This window comes from Bombina bombina, chromosome 4 (genome assembly GCF_027579735.1).
Source record: "Bombina bombina isolate aBomBom1 chromosome 4, aBomBom1.pri, whole genome shotgun sequence".
NCBI lineage: Eukaryota > Metazoa > Chordata > Amphibia > Anura > Bombinatoridae > Bombina > Bombina bombina.
The window spans coordinates 1,018,284,948-1,018,297,975 of record NC_069502.1 but is presented as its reverse complement, the minus strand read 5'-3'; the positions used below and the strand labels follow the sequence as shown (position 1 = coordinate 1,018,297,975).

At 33.7% G+C, this 13,028-nt stretch overlaps 1 protein-coding gene across 1 annotated transcript in view; it reads left to right on the top strand.

Moving 5' to 3' along the window:
- Positions 1–319: 319 nt before the first annotated feature.
- The window catches only part of PROKR1 (prokineticin receptor 1), a 72,977-nt gene continuing 60,268 nt past the window's right edge, over positions 320–13,028 (top strand). Inside the window, exon 1 of the mRNA XM_053709326.1 lies at positions 320–876. Within this exon, the coding sequence (XP_053565301.1) occupies positions 428–876 (449 nt within the window). The 5' untranslated portion in view covers positions 320–427. The remainder of the gene's footprint in view (positions 877–13,028) is intronic.

Genomic DNA, 13,028 nt, shown 5'->3' with positions numbered 1-13,028 from the left:
ATAACAGCTGTAAGTTTAAAAAAAGAATACCAAAAGAAAAAAAAGGAAATTTGAAAGAAAGAAATTGGAAAGTTTTTCTTTTTTATATTTTACGTTAAATCATGGTTAATTTTGAATAAACGCCATATAAAAATTAATCATGTCTATAGAAATTAATCAAAATAGAATGTGTGCCAACAAACGCATCTGTTTTTTATTGTTAAGGTGTAATTCAAGGTGAAACTAATTGATTATTCTACATATTTATTTCAGCACACGTTTGGAACCGAAAATCGAGAGTTGTTAGATTCCAACTCATATGATACAGACTAAAAAATAATTTAAAAAAAATATTTGGCTTTTGAAGACATCCGTCCTACGTCCAAGTTAATATTTGTCAGCTTATTTGGATACAGACATCCAAACACTTCATCTCATAGCACAAACCATGGATGATAACAGTTTTGCTGCGATTTACAGTGAGAATGATCCCATCTACTCAAACTTTACTCACCCTTTTAACTTAACGTACAGTGATTATGAGTCTAATGATGATGATGATGACGTGACAAAGACAAAAACATTTTATGCGGCAAAGATCGTGATTGGGGTAGCACTTGTAGGCATCATCCTGATTTGCGGTATTGGAAATCTTATCTTCATCGCAGCCCTTGCACGCTACAAGAAACTGAGAAACCTAACCAACTTGCTAATAGCAAACTTGGCGATTTCAGATTTTATTGTAGCTATTGTTTGCTGCCCCTTTGAAATGGACTATTATGTTGTGAAACAGCTGTCTTGGGAGCATGGACACACCCTTTGCGCATCTGTAAATTACTTAAGGACTGTGTCCCTTTACGTGTCTACAAATGCACTCCTCGCCATAGCCGTAGACAGGTAAGGATTAAATCTATGTCACTTACAATACATTTTATTCCAATATTATGACCAGATTACAAGTGGCATGCTTTTTATTTAATGCACTTAAAGGGACATTAAACCCCAAAATGTTCTTTCATTATTCAGATAGAGAATACAATTTTTAAAAAGTTTCCAATTTACTTCTATTATCAAAAATGTTTCATTTTCATGTTATTCTTTGTTAAAGAGATACCTAGGTAGGTAGCATGTACATGCCTGAAGGACAGGAAATAGTTCTGCCATGTAGTGCTACTGCTAATGTATAACATTGTTGTAAAACTACTGCTATATAGTGCTGCAGACATGTGCACACTCTTGAGCTAACATTTCTGCTTTTCAAATAAGGATAACAAGAAATCGAAGAAAATATGATAATAGAAGTAAATTAGAAAGTTGTTTAAAATGTTATGTTCTATCTAAATCATGAAAGAAAAAAATAGGGTTTTACGTCCCTTTAAGCACTAGCTGTGCTCAAATTAAAAAAGTTGCGGAGTCAGATTAACGCTGGTATTATAAGTCAAAAGTAAAAAGTTTGTGCTCAAGCGAAAGACTTCAAAACCTAGGATATTGCCACTGTGCTAACGCCCTTTTGGCTTCTATAGGGCACTCTGAGGAAAACCTTTTCCGTTATAGCTTGCGCGTTAACCTGACACTGTGCTAGATCAACTGTGCTAAATCCAAAGGAGCGTTAGTAATACTTTACATTCCTATGTTCTTCACTTAGAAGAAAATATTCTTCATTTTTAAATAGATATTTCTATATATATCTGTATATTTGTTTTGTAAAATATATAACTATATATATATATATATATATATATATATATATATATCCTATTATATAAAAGGCCAAGTGTGTTTGTCTGAAGCTGTCATGTGCAGTAGAGACAGCATGAGAACAAACACACCTGGCCTTTGAGATCCCTACCTGATCTGCGGCAGAGGTGGGCGTGGCCTGGCATGATCTGGGGCGTGACTGGGCGTGATCAGGGATGGGGCCGGACGTGAAGGGGGCGTGGCAGGATGTGAAGGGGGTATGGCTGGGCGTGGTCGCTCACAAGATAAAGAGAAGAGAGATAGAGAAGGGGGAGAGATAAAAAGAGAGGGGAGAGGGAGAGGGGGGGAGAGAGAGAGAGAGAGGGGGGAGAGAGAGAGGGGGGGAGAGAGAGAGAGAGAGAGAGGGGGAGAAGAGAGAGGGGGAGAGAGAGGGGGGGAGAGAGAGCAAAATAGAGGGGGGAGAGAGAGAGCGCTAAAGAGGGTGGGAGAGAGTGCAAAACAGAGGGGGGGACAGAGAGCGCAAAAGAGAGGGGGGAGAGAGAGAGAGCGCAAAAGAGAGGGGGGGAGGGAGAGAGAGCAAAAGAGAGTGGGAGGGAGAGAGCGCAAGGGGTTGGACCGCTATACTGCAAAAAATGGCCCGTGTGAACGGGCTTTAGGACTAGTATATATATATATATATATATATATATATATATATATATATATAAATAGATACATATATATTTATATATATTTATAGATAGATATATTGTGTATACAACTGTATATAGAAATATCTATTTTAAAATAAAAATAATATTTTCTTGTAAGTGAAGAACATAGGAATTTCAAATATTTCTATTCAAAACACCTTAAAGCATGTCAAATTGTTATATACAGTCAGTATATATATATATATATATATATATATATATGTATTCATTCACATAAAACCATATGTATAAGTATATGTAACATATGTAGACACATACACATATTTATATATATATATATATATATATATATATATATATATATATATATATATATATATATATATATACACACACACATACACCCACACACATATTAGAGACCTTTCCAGTCAAATACTGTGCCATATACCATACCCCTTTTTAACCATTTTAAAAAAGTTTTTATCAATGTTTAAATTGCATTCAGTTATTAATAAGTGTATTTATGAGTGTAATACTTTCTTTTGATATGTTTTGGAAGTATTTTGTGAATTTTTATTTTTAAATTATATGCTTCACTTTAGGGGATACATTTATTAAGCAGCGCATGCTTCTTTCTACGCCCGTCGTTTCAGGCTCACCGTAAATGAAAGTTAAGAAGCAGCGGTCGTAACTTCTGATACAATCGGGATGATTGACACCCCCTGCTAGCGGCCGATTGGCCAGTGAGCAGGGGCGGCATTGCACAATATTTCACTAGAAATGCTTGTGCAAAATTAAATGCCAACAGCGTATGCTGTCTGTATTTAATGAAGTTGAGCTTACATGATTCGCTAGTACAGAGAATCATGTCCGCTCGACCTTTAATGAAGTCACGCTAAATATTCTAGAGCAATTTTGACTTGCACTTAAAGGGACTGTACACTGTAAAATTGTTTTTATATTAATATATTTTCAATGACTTGTTATACCAGCTGCAGAGTATAAAATATATAAAACATTGCATTCTCAGGTTTATTTGTGAATATGAAGTAGCTGGCTTTGTGCTTTTAAGCCATAGCCTATTACAATGGGTTGAGCTTCAGGTAATATCAGATCTCATTATTCTATCACTTTGTGTACACACACTTGCTTCCTTATCTTATATTTGTCTGGAAAACTAAAGCCCAATACATATAGAGAGAACAATGGAAAATTATCATGTTATTACTTGACACTCCCAGTGGGGTGCAGGTTAGTAATTTCTTCTGCTGGCTGTGTTTACTTAGACTATTCAATAGCTGAAACTCCAGTATCAAAACTTTCAGTATAGGTTGGGAAACCACAAGCTAAATCAGTTATTTCAAAGGTCAAAATAGGGGTAAAGGAGCTACTTGTAAACAATTTAATACACTCCGGCAGGTAAAATTAATCATTGGGAACAATTTAAATGGGAGAAAAATTTTGGGTGAACGTTCCCTTTAAGCACAACCTATATTTTTGAACTTTTAATACGAGTGCTATTTTGCGTGGAAGTGATATACATTGAAAGTATAGGTTGTGCTAGAGCAATGCCGGTCGCGCTAACCATTCTCTGGTTAATCAGTTTTACCATGGACTTGCAATTTAAAGATACGCACTAATGTTAGCGCAATCAAGCGATACTGCTTATTGTGTCCCACACTATCATTGGCATTCCATTTGTAATGTAGCCCTATATGGAAAATAATTCAAAGTATAAAAAAAAAACTGCAATTGAACCGTTATATATATCTGCAGTTCTGTAAAATTCTGATGCACAAAAATATATTCCCATGTCATTAATAATCCTATCTATTTGTGTAAGGCCACACAAAAGGGTTAAACACAAAGGTAATGTACACTCAGGAGCCACAGGTTTTGCAGCTCTAGAGCAGGAAGCAGCAGGAACAGCAATAGTACAAGTTCCCTAAACTCCAGCCATGTTGTGCTTCCATTTCATAAGAAGGGCTATGCCTACCTATGTATTTAACTCCTTTGTAGGGGATAAATATATAGGCCTAGATAGCAAAAATAGAAGCAGTATGGAGCAGTAACATCTCTAGAGTGCAATCCATACCACTTGCATCTACATTCATGCATGTCAAAATTAAAGTTTCATAATTCAGATAAAGCAAATAAATGCAATTTAAAACAAATAACAACAAAATAAACTTCCCAATACACTTCCTTTATCAAAAATGCACATACCTTTTATATGCACACTTTCTGAGGCTCCATCTCCAACTAATCTAGAACAGTATATATGTACATGCATTTTGTGATTGGCTGATGGCTGTCACATGATACAGGGGGAGGGAACATTGGATTAAATTTAAATTTGCCTGAAAATGTTCTAATGCTCATTTCAAATTCAAAATAAGTTATTTTGGATTGTCTGTGTATTGTGTCTTTGTCAGTTATTCAATTCTACTGTTTTTAGTGGTCCTTTAATATATACTTTGCAAACAGTAGTATAGTGTGCTCTACTGCAGTGATTTGCAACCTTTTTTTTGCCGTGGCAAACTTTTTTACATTAAAAAATCCTGTGGCACACCACCATCCCAAAATGTTACAAAATCACACATTGTAACCTAATACAGGATATATATATGTATATACATGACATATTGACACTCATTCACAAACAATCATAATGATTGTCTGTGAATGAATGTCAATGTCATGGTTGTAAATGATGCCTGATGAGCCTGTCACATACCTCCCAATATTTAGAAATTTGAAAGAGGAACAACCCCGCACTGTTGTCAGCCGCAGCACACCTGAGGATCTCTCACGGCACACTAGTGTGCCACGGCACACTGGTTGAAAAACACTGCTCTACTGTATTCATGTTGGATAGTGCAGGTAATTTCCCTCAGGTAATTCAATTCTATGTGGGCCCACACTAGAATTCAGGATTTATAATGCTTTGGACACAAAAATTCTGCTCAAGTAGTGGAGTTTTTCATTTAATTTTTAACTATACACTTTCAACATGCAAGTATATAGACATACACACACACAAACACAAAAATACAAACAACCTTGAACCCTTTCCCACTCCCTCCCCTTGTCATATACCTTATTGTTTTAATTTGTCTTAATTTGAACCCTTTGATTCACATTTATTATGCCTTAATTCAACCCCATTCATATATTTCTATAGCTAGGTAATGTGTTTTTAATGCACAATAGTAAGCGTCAATATTGTGTTTTCAAAATAAGAAAGTAGTATTATAGACTAAATGCAAGTGATTATTTGTAATACAAGCACAAGGTGTTTTATACTTCTGCTTGTCATTGAAATTATAAGGTGCACTTTTAGGGATGGGAAAATGTTTTGCAATATTTGAAAAATGAAACAAATTTTAACACATTTATTCGTTCATTTAGAATTTTAAATGTCTGTACAACATTCTAACATTAGTTCAATGTAAAATTATTTCTAATACTATCTTCAAAATGTAATATTTGAATCAAGCAATATTAGAATTAGAAAATTTTTGATTTTTATATATATTTCTAATGCTACCTTTAAATTTAATATTTAAATTATGCAATATTCGAATTTGGAAAATGTAATCAATATATTTATATCTATTATGTATCAATTTACTAAATTCCCTCCCACATCAACTATTAAACTTCTGAATAGTATGTTTTTAAATCGAGTGTCACATTTGACATTTCTAATGTGGATATTAGATTTAATAATGAACATTCAAAAATGAAAGTTACATTTGAATATCAGAAATAACATTTGTTTAATTAATTTTGTCTTTTTTTTATCCAAAACAAATGGCCACAGGACTATTTGTTCAACCAAATGAATTGTACTTTCAAAATATTCACCCATTTATATGTGCTATATAGTTATCTGGTACCTTACAAATTATTTGGTTCAATATTTTAACAAACAACTTGTAATATTTGATCGAGTGTTATTGTTTGCGCAAGGACAAGTGCGAAAAAATACACTGGGTGTTATCAATTATATTAAACTTGCAGTTGTGGTCTTAGTGAGCTAGCATTCACAATGCAACACTACATGGTCTAATGTATACTAAATAAGTGCCAGATTACAAGTGGAAGGTTATTTAACACTCCCGCTTGAGCATTAACTGTGCTAGAAGTAAGCTTTTTGCACACGTCAGATAGCGCTCCTATTGCAAGTTAAAAGTAAACTCTTTTAGCTCATACTTAACTGTTACCACTCCACTCATAATCTAGCCTTAAATGTTTAAAAATATTTAAATTGTCCTTCACTCTAATATAAATGGTTCCTTCACTAATCAAACAATTGTTGCATACCATTTTGGAAGTCTTTGGAGCCTAGTGCAGAAGAAAAATAATTTTAAAGAGTTAAATAATTAATGAAAATACATTGCAATTATTATATTTCTTTTTACATAATTACATTTTTTTGGTGAATTACTTTTTTAGTGACCCTTTAAACAATATAATATACCAATGTCATAGAATTCAGCATTGTTGGTAATACATAATAACAAACCATATTACACCACTACTGTAATAACCTTTATATAATAAATCTGGAGGAGCAGATGCTTCAATCTGTTGGTGATGAACCTGATCGATCATTTCATGACAGGTTTTATGATTTTCTTTATTTCTAGCAACATAATCATATATTCTTAGGAACATTGAGTGCAGATCTGTCAATGATATGTTGCAATAAAAAAGGCATATGTATGTTTCGTTCCAGGAATACTAACATGATGGAGAAAAGTATATTTCCTACAAGCAACATATAATTGTGACATAAAATAATTATTAAAAAATGTGACTTTTGTTAAGTAAAAAATACAGACGTTAGATAAATGAACTGGTATTTGGTAAATATAAATTTAAACTACCTTACACAGTATGTAAAATAAACTTTAAATTACAATCACTGATAATTTTTTTTTTTTAATTTATAAACAAATAAAAATGTAAAGAAAATCCAAGTGCATATTGTTAAATTGTAATTGGTGCATTAAAAAAAAAAAGTAGGTCAGTCAGAAAAATAAATTACTAACATCGTCCTTGGACTTTTAAAAATACAACTTTTTCTTTTTCAAATATGTGAATGTATTAATTTATTGTTTTATTGACCCACTAAATTGATAGATAACCTGTGATTTTGACCCAATGAAATAAAAACATCACTTGGCAATACAAGTCTTAAAATCAATAGAATTTTAGCCATTAAATAAATGTATATGATTAGTAAATTAAAATACTATTTGATATGTTTTTTTCTGATGGCATAATGCTATATTATGGCTGGAGAGAAATGGACTGGTTAGTCTCCTTTCTTAGTAGTGCCAGGCGCCAGAATAGCGACATCTCACTTTTGCGTACAACACGTACATCCTACGTATTTCTCTCACCTTCAACTCCCTGCTAATGGTGCTGCCAGAGACAGTGCATTGTGTGCTCGTAACCCAACCTTTACTATATCAACATTATCAAGGTTATCATAACAAATAACACTGTTATATTCTAACTATGAATAATTGTATCACAATGGCCCTATTAAAATAAAAAAAAATGTTTTTTTGAAATTATATAAATTCAATTGATAATTTTAAAAAATATATATTTATTAACAACTTACTAAAAACAAAATAATACTGATATATAGAATAAGGTGCACCTTATGAAAATTAATAAATATTCATATGTATAATATAATATAAAACCTTTAATTCATAAATACAATCTCTATAAAATTAATGTAACTGCTAATGAAGACTTGGTGTGATATCAAAAAAATATATATCTTAGCGTCCCAGATCTTAGGAGTTGAGTATGCTTGAAATTGTCTCTACACTTGCAAAGTATTCAGCAAACAAAGTCCTTATAATAAGCGTATTGTGGGTAGTAAGTTCATCCAAATTATCATAGAGTTCACTTCGAAATGTGTTTATTATAGTATAAAATAGCATCTTAGTGGCACAAATGTTTCAATGTTAGTACATCAAAGCCCAAAGAAGATAACTCACCAGAATACGAAAGGTAAAGGTTTTAATTTTGCTACCTTTCTCTGACCGTGTTTTTTCTCCTCAAAAGGGTTTAGCGTTCAGCTAGCCATTACCAGGGTTGTGACGTGTCACGTTCACGTGTTCCACTGATCCGCCAATCGATAGGTCAGGTTACCGGTGTTTAGATTTTCAAAACAGGGCTACGCACAGATCAATAAGTGTCAGTACAAACTTTTCTTGGCACGACACTGTAATGTATAGACATCCAAGGCACTCTAGGCTGCGTCCTTACACACACAATGCTCCTTCCGTAATCGCCACTCCAATGGTGGTTTGAACTCCTAAGAGATGGGACGCTAAGATATATATTTTTTTGATATCACAGCAAGTCTTCATTAGCAGTTACATTAATATTATAGAGATTGTATTTATGAATTAAAGGTTTTATATTATATTATGTATAGAAACAGCAGTTATGAAGCAGCGGTCTAAAGACCGCTGCTCCATAACCCTGTCCACCTGCTCTGATGAGGCGGACAGGAATCGCCGGAATTCAACCCGATAGAGTATGATCGGGTTGATTGACACCCCCTGCTGGCGGACGATTGGCCGCGAGTCTGCAGGGGGCAGCGTTGCACCAGCAGCTCACAAGAGGGCTGGTGCAATGCTGAATACGGAGAGCATATTGCTCTCCGCATTCAAAGATATCTATCGGACCTGATCCGCACTGTCGGATCAGGTCCGACAGACATTTCATAAATAGGCCTCATGGGGTTATATCACAAATGCATGCATTTCTGGTGAGCATTGGGTTAAATAATTGCTACAGGTGCGTTACATAGCAGAAAATTAAAATCTTCCTTACCCTTGTGTGTGGCAGGTAAACAAGGCATTACATCCCTGTTGTTTTTGTGTTAAATGGAATTAATTGGTTAAATAACAGTTTTGTGCATGTCACTGGCAATGAAGAGGTGAAATCGCATTGGGCCAGATGATCTAAATGTCTCTGGGCTGGTGAGATTCTATAAGAATGCTCACAAGTACTTCTATTTCCCTGTTGGAATGATCTAAATCCACTTTTTACACTGAAAATAGGGTGTCTAAGGGGTGTATGCTGTATTTTTGTATGGGGAGCAGATGCACACATTATAAAAATGGTACAAAACCAGTAACTGAAACATTTACACAAAAATACACTTGAAAAATTGTGTTGTTAAGGAGCAATAAAAATCGTAACAAAATTATTCACCAAAATTAGTATTTTAACAAAGACGTAAAATTTGTATTCAAATTACACAGATATAAATCGTGTTAAATATCCACAGCATAAATCATAATTTAAGTACACTGGATGTGCAAACAAAACACAGAAATTTGTACTTTTAAAGTGAAAGTACATTTTCAACAATTAATGCCATGGATTCCTTTTATAACAATCTATTTAGTTGCTACGTTTTTTTTTTTTGCATTACTTGAAATTTTTTATTTTTTATTGATTATTCTACCATACTGTCTTGTATGTTCCTCCGCCCACACGCTCATTTCTTCCTGGTTTTGTTATTTTACAAGTAAGAGCGGTCCCACCTGCTCTTATGTGTTCATTCATGCACGCTCCTGTGAAGCAACATGTATTGCTTTTGTGCCGATGCAGCAAAGTCAATCACTATGTTTCCCTGTTTCTGGACAATGCACATGGGTGTCTCATGGGAGTAAGTTCAATGAGACACGCATGCGTAGTTGAAGTTGGGGGCAAAAGTGAGAATTTTCAGAGGCCACTGGGGAACCAATAAAAATCGCTAAGACAATATTGGTCATTTAAAAATAATGTTATTTTTAGCCAGGCAGAGGAACAGCGGTATATTGAAGGAGATTGAAAGGTGGAATTATGAGGTAATGAGATAATATCTAAGAAAATCATGAATTAAACTCTACATATTTTTGGATGTATTTTGCGTTGCGGGATAGACGTGCTTGATAGTTTACTTTCACTTTAAGTACAAAATTCCAAGTATAATTGTTTTTTTCGTAATATGGGCTGGACATGGGCATTCTATGGTTGTATATGAAATAGTCTCTTTAACCCCAGCGTAATTCTGTAAAGATGTTCGCACTACAGATCTCACAGTTTTTTCTCATACAAAAAGGTGGCAAGCTTTTCTCAAAACACTCAAAATACTTATAACCCTGATAGAAAAACACATGTACAAAAATATAGGTGTTTATAAGATGATATACACAGAAAGCAGCATAATATGATTTATATTGGCTGCGGGATTTACTTTTTAAAGTGCGCCCCCTGCTCACTGAGAAGTGTATTTTTACAGCGAGCTCCATTACTTTTAATAGGAGACATCTCGCCACGTGCAGGGTCTGCCCTTTTTTACAATGATTCCACCATGGCAGCCCCTGTGAGGATCAGTGAGAAAAACCAAATCTGATCTGGCAAAGTTTAGATCAACATTTAAGAAGTTGAATTACTATTGCTGGGAAGCAATTGATTAAATAATTATTTTCCACTTGTTTCTGGCAACCAAGGGAATAAATCACTCTTATGCTTTTGTTACGGGTGACCAAGGGTTAATGCACTAGCTGGAATAGTAACGTTTTTCCCCTTACTGGTAGACATATATCTGTATGTTTGTATGTATGTGTATGCACACACAAACCATGGCTCTTAAAATGTGAAAACTTTTTCAAGCCCTGAACTAAGACATATAAATCAAGAACATAATATAGTTGGTAGTTAGGATTTATTCTTCAGTAAATGATTGTGTTTATTATTAAAACAGATATTAAAGTAAAACAAAATGTTTGCAAAGGAAAAATATAATTTCTTTAACAGAAAAAGATGTTCTTTACACACACACACACACACATATATATATATATATATATACAGGTAGCCCTCAGTTTACGTCGGGGTTAGGTTCCAGAAAGAATGGTTGTAAATCGAAACCGTTGTAAATTGAAGCCCAGTTTATAATGTAAGTCAATGGGAAGTGAGGGAGATAGGTTCCAGGCCCCTCTCAAAATTGTCATAAGTGACACCTAATACATTATTTTAAAAGCTTTGAAATGAAGACTTTAAATGCTAAACAGCATTATAAACCTAATAAAATATCACACAACACAGAATATATAATTAAACTAAGTTAAATGAACAAAAACATTTGCTAAACAGCATTATAAACCCAATAAAATAATCACACAACACAGACTTCACTTGCATTTTTCTGCAAACAGTTCTTTCTATGCATTCCAATCTGGACTGAGTTATAGACAGGAAGATCTTGTTCCTTTGAAATTTGCTCGATAGCTCAGGTCTGGTTAAACTGATTAACTTCCGCTTACTTGGCTTTGCTGCAACACAAGCGGACAGCTCCACCTACTATTTATTTTAATAAATGCACTGCTTCTCAATGCTTTTCAATAGCAGTCACATGACTGAAAAAAAAGGTTGTTATTCTGAAACGGTATAAATTGAACCGTTGTAAAACGAGGGCCACCTGTATATATATATATATATATATATATATATATATATATATATATATATATATACATACATATATATATATATATACACACTATATATACACACACACATATATATATATATATATATATATACACATATATACACATATATACACACATACACACATACACACACACACACACACACACACACACATACATACACACACACTTTGCAATATGCTTTCATTATTTATTTTGTCCCATTTTTCTGTAATTCCATTCTGAATTTGTGAGCTTTTCAGCTCCTGTTAGAAATGGAAGGGTAGAACACCATTATATTCCACACGGCCATTGGCTGCACACTCTAGTGACCTATTTAATTGGCCACAGCAGAGAAAATAACTTAAGTTACAACATGGCAGCTCCCATAGTTTTATAGACACTAAAACTTTACACTTATTATGTCAATTTTTAAACAGCTATGAAAATGTAAAAAATACATCTACATGTTTTCTTTAAATGCATCATTCTATCTAGCTTTTATTTAATGTTTTATGACCCTTTAAGGCGATAACGATTATCAAATAAATAGAATGTGCTTTCTTGAACATGATAGTTATAGCAAAATCAAGGCCTAAAAACGAAGGCCTGAGTTACAAGTGGAGTGCTTTATATAGTGCAGGGTGTTTTATCAATATTGAGAAAACACACAGAGATTAGTGCACAATCTGCTATCTTCTCATACTGCAATTTGTGTATATGTTTGTTTTTAAAATAAATGTGTAAAACGTTCTTAAAGGGATATGGTATATGACAAGGTGTTGGAATGGGAAGGTGTATATATATATATATATATATATATATATATATATATATATATATATATATATATATATCAAAATAACAAGAGTATTGCATTGCACAATGATACTTTTTTATTGTACTAACTATACATTTATAAGATGACAAGCTTTCGGAAGAATGTTTTCGTTTTTCAAGTCTGAAGCAATACTGAACAATTTGATGGAATTTTCAGATTATATATTAAAACACAGGCTAAAAAGACAGAAAGTGTTACAGAGGTCTGAATACAGGAGGAGGAGGGGGTGTCGTAAAATCATGAGGGGGATTTAGGAGACAGAGGCAGACAATGTCCAGTGAAGGATAACAGACAGGGAAAATATATGGTTATACACAAAGCATATCT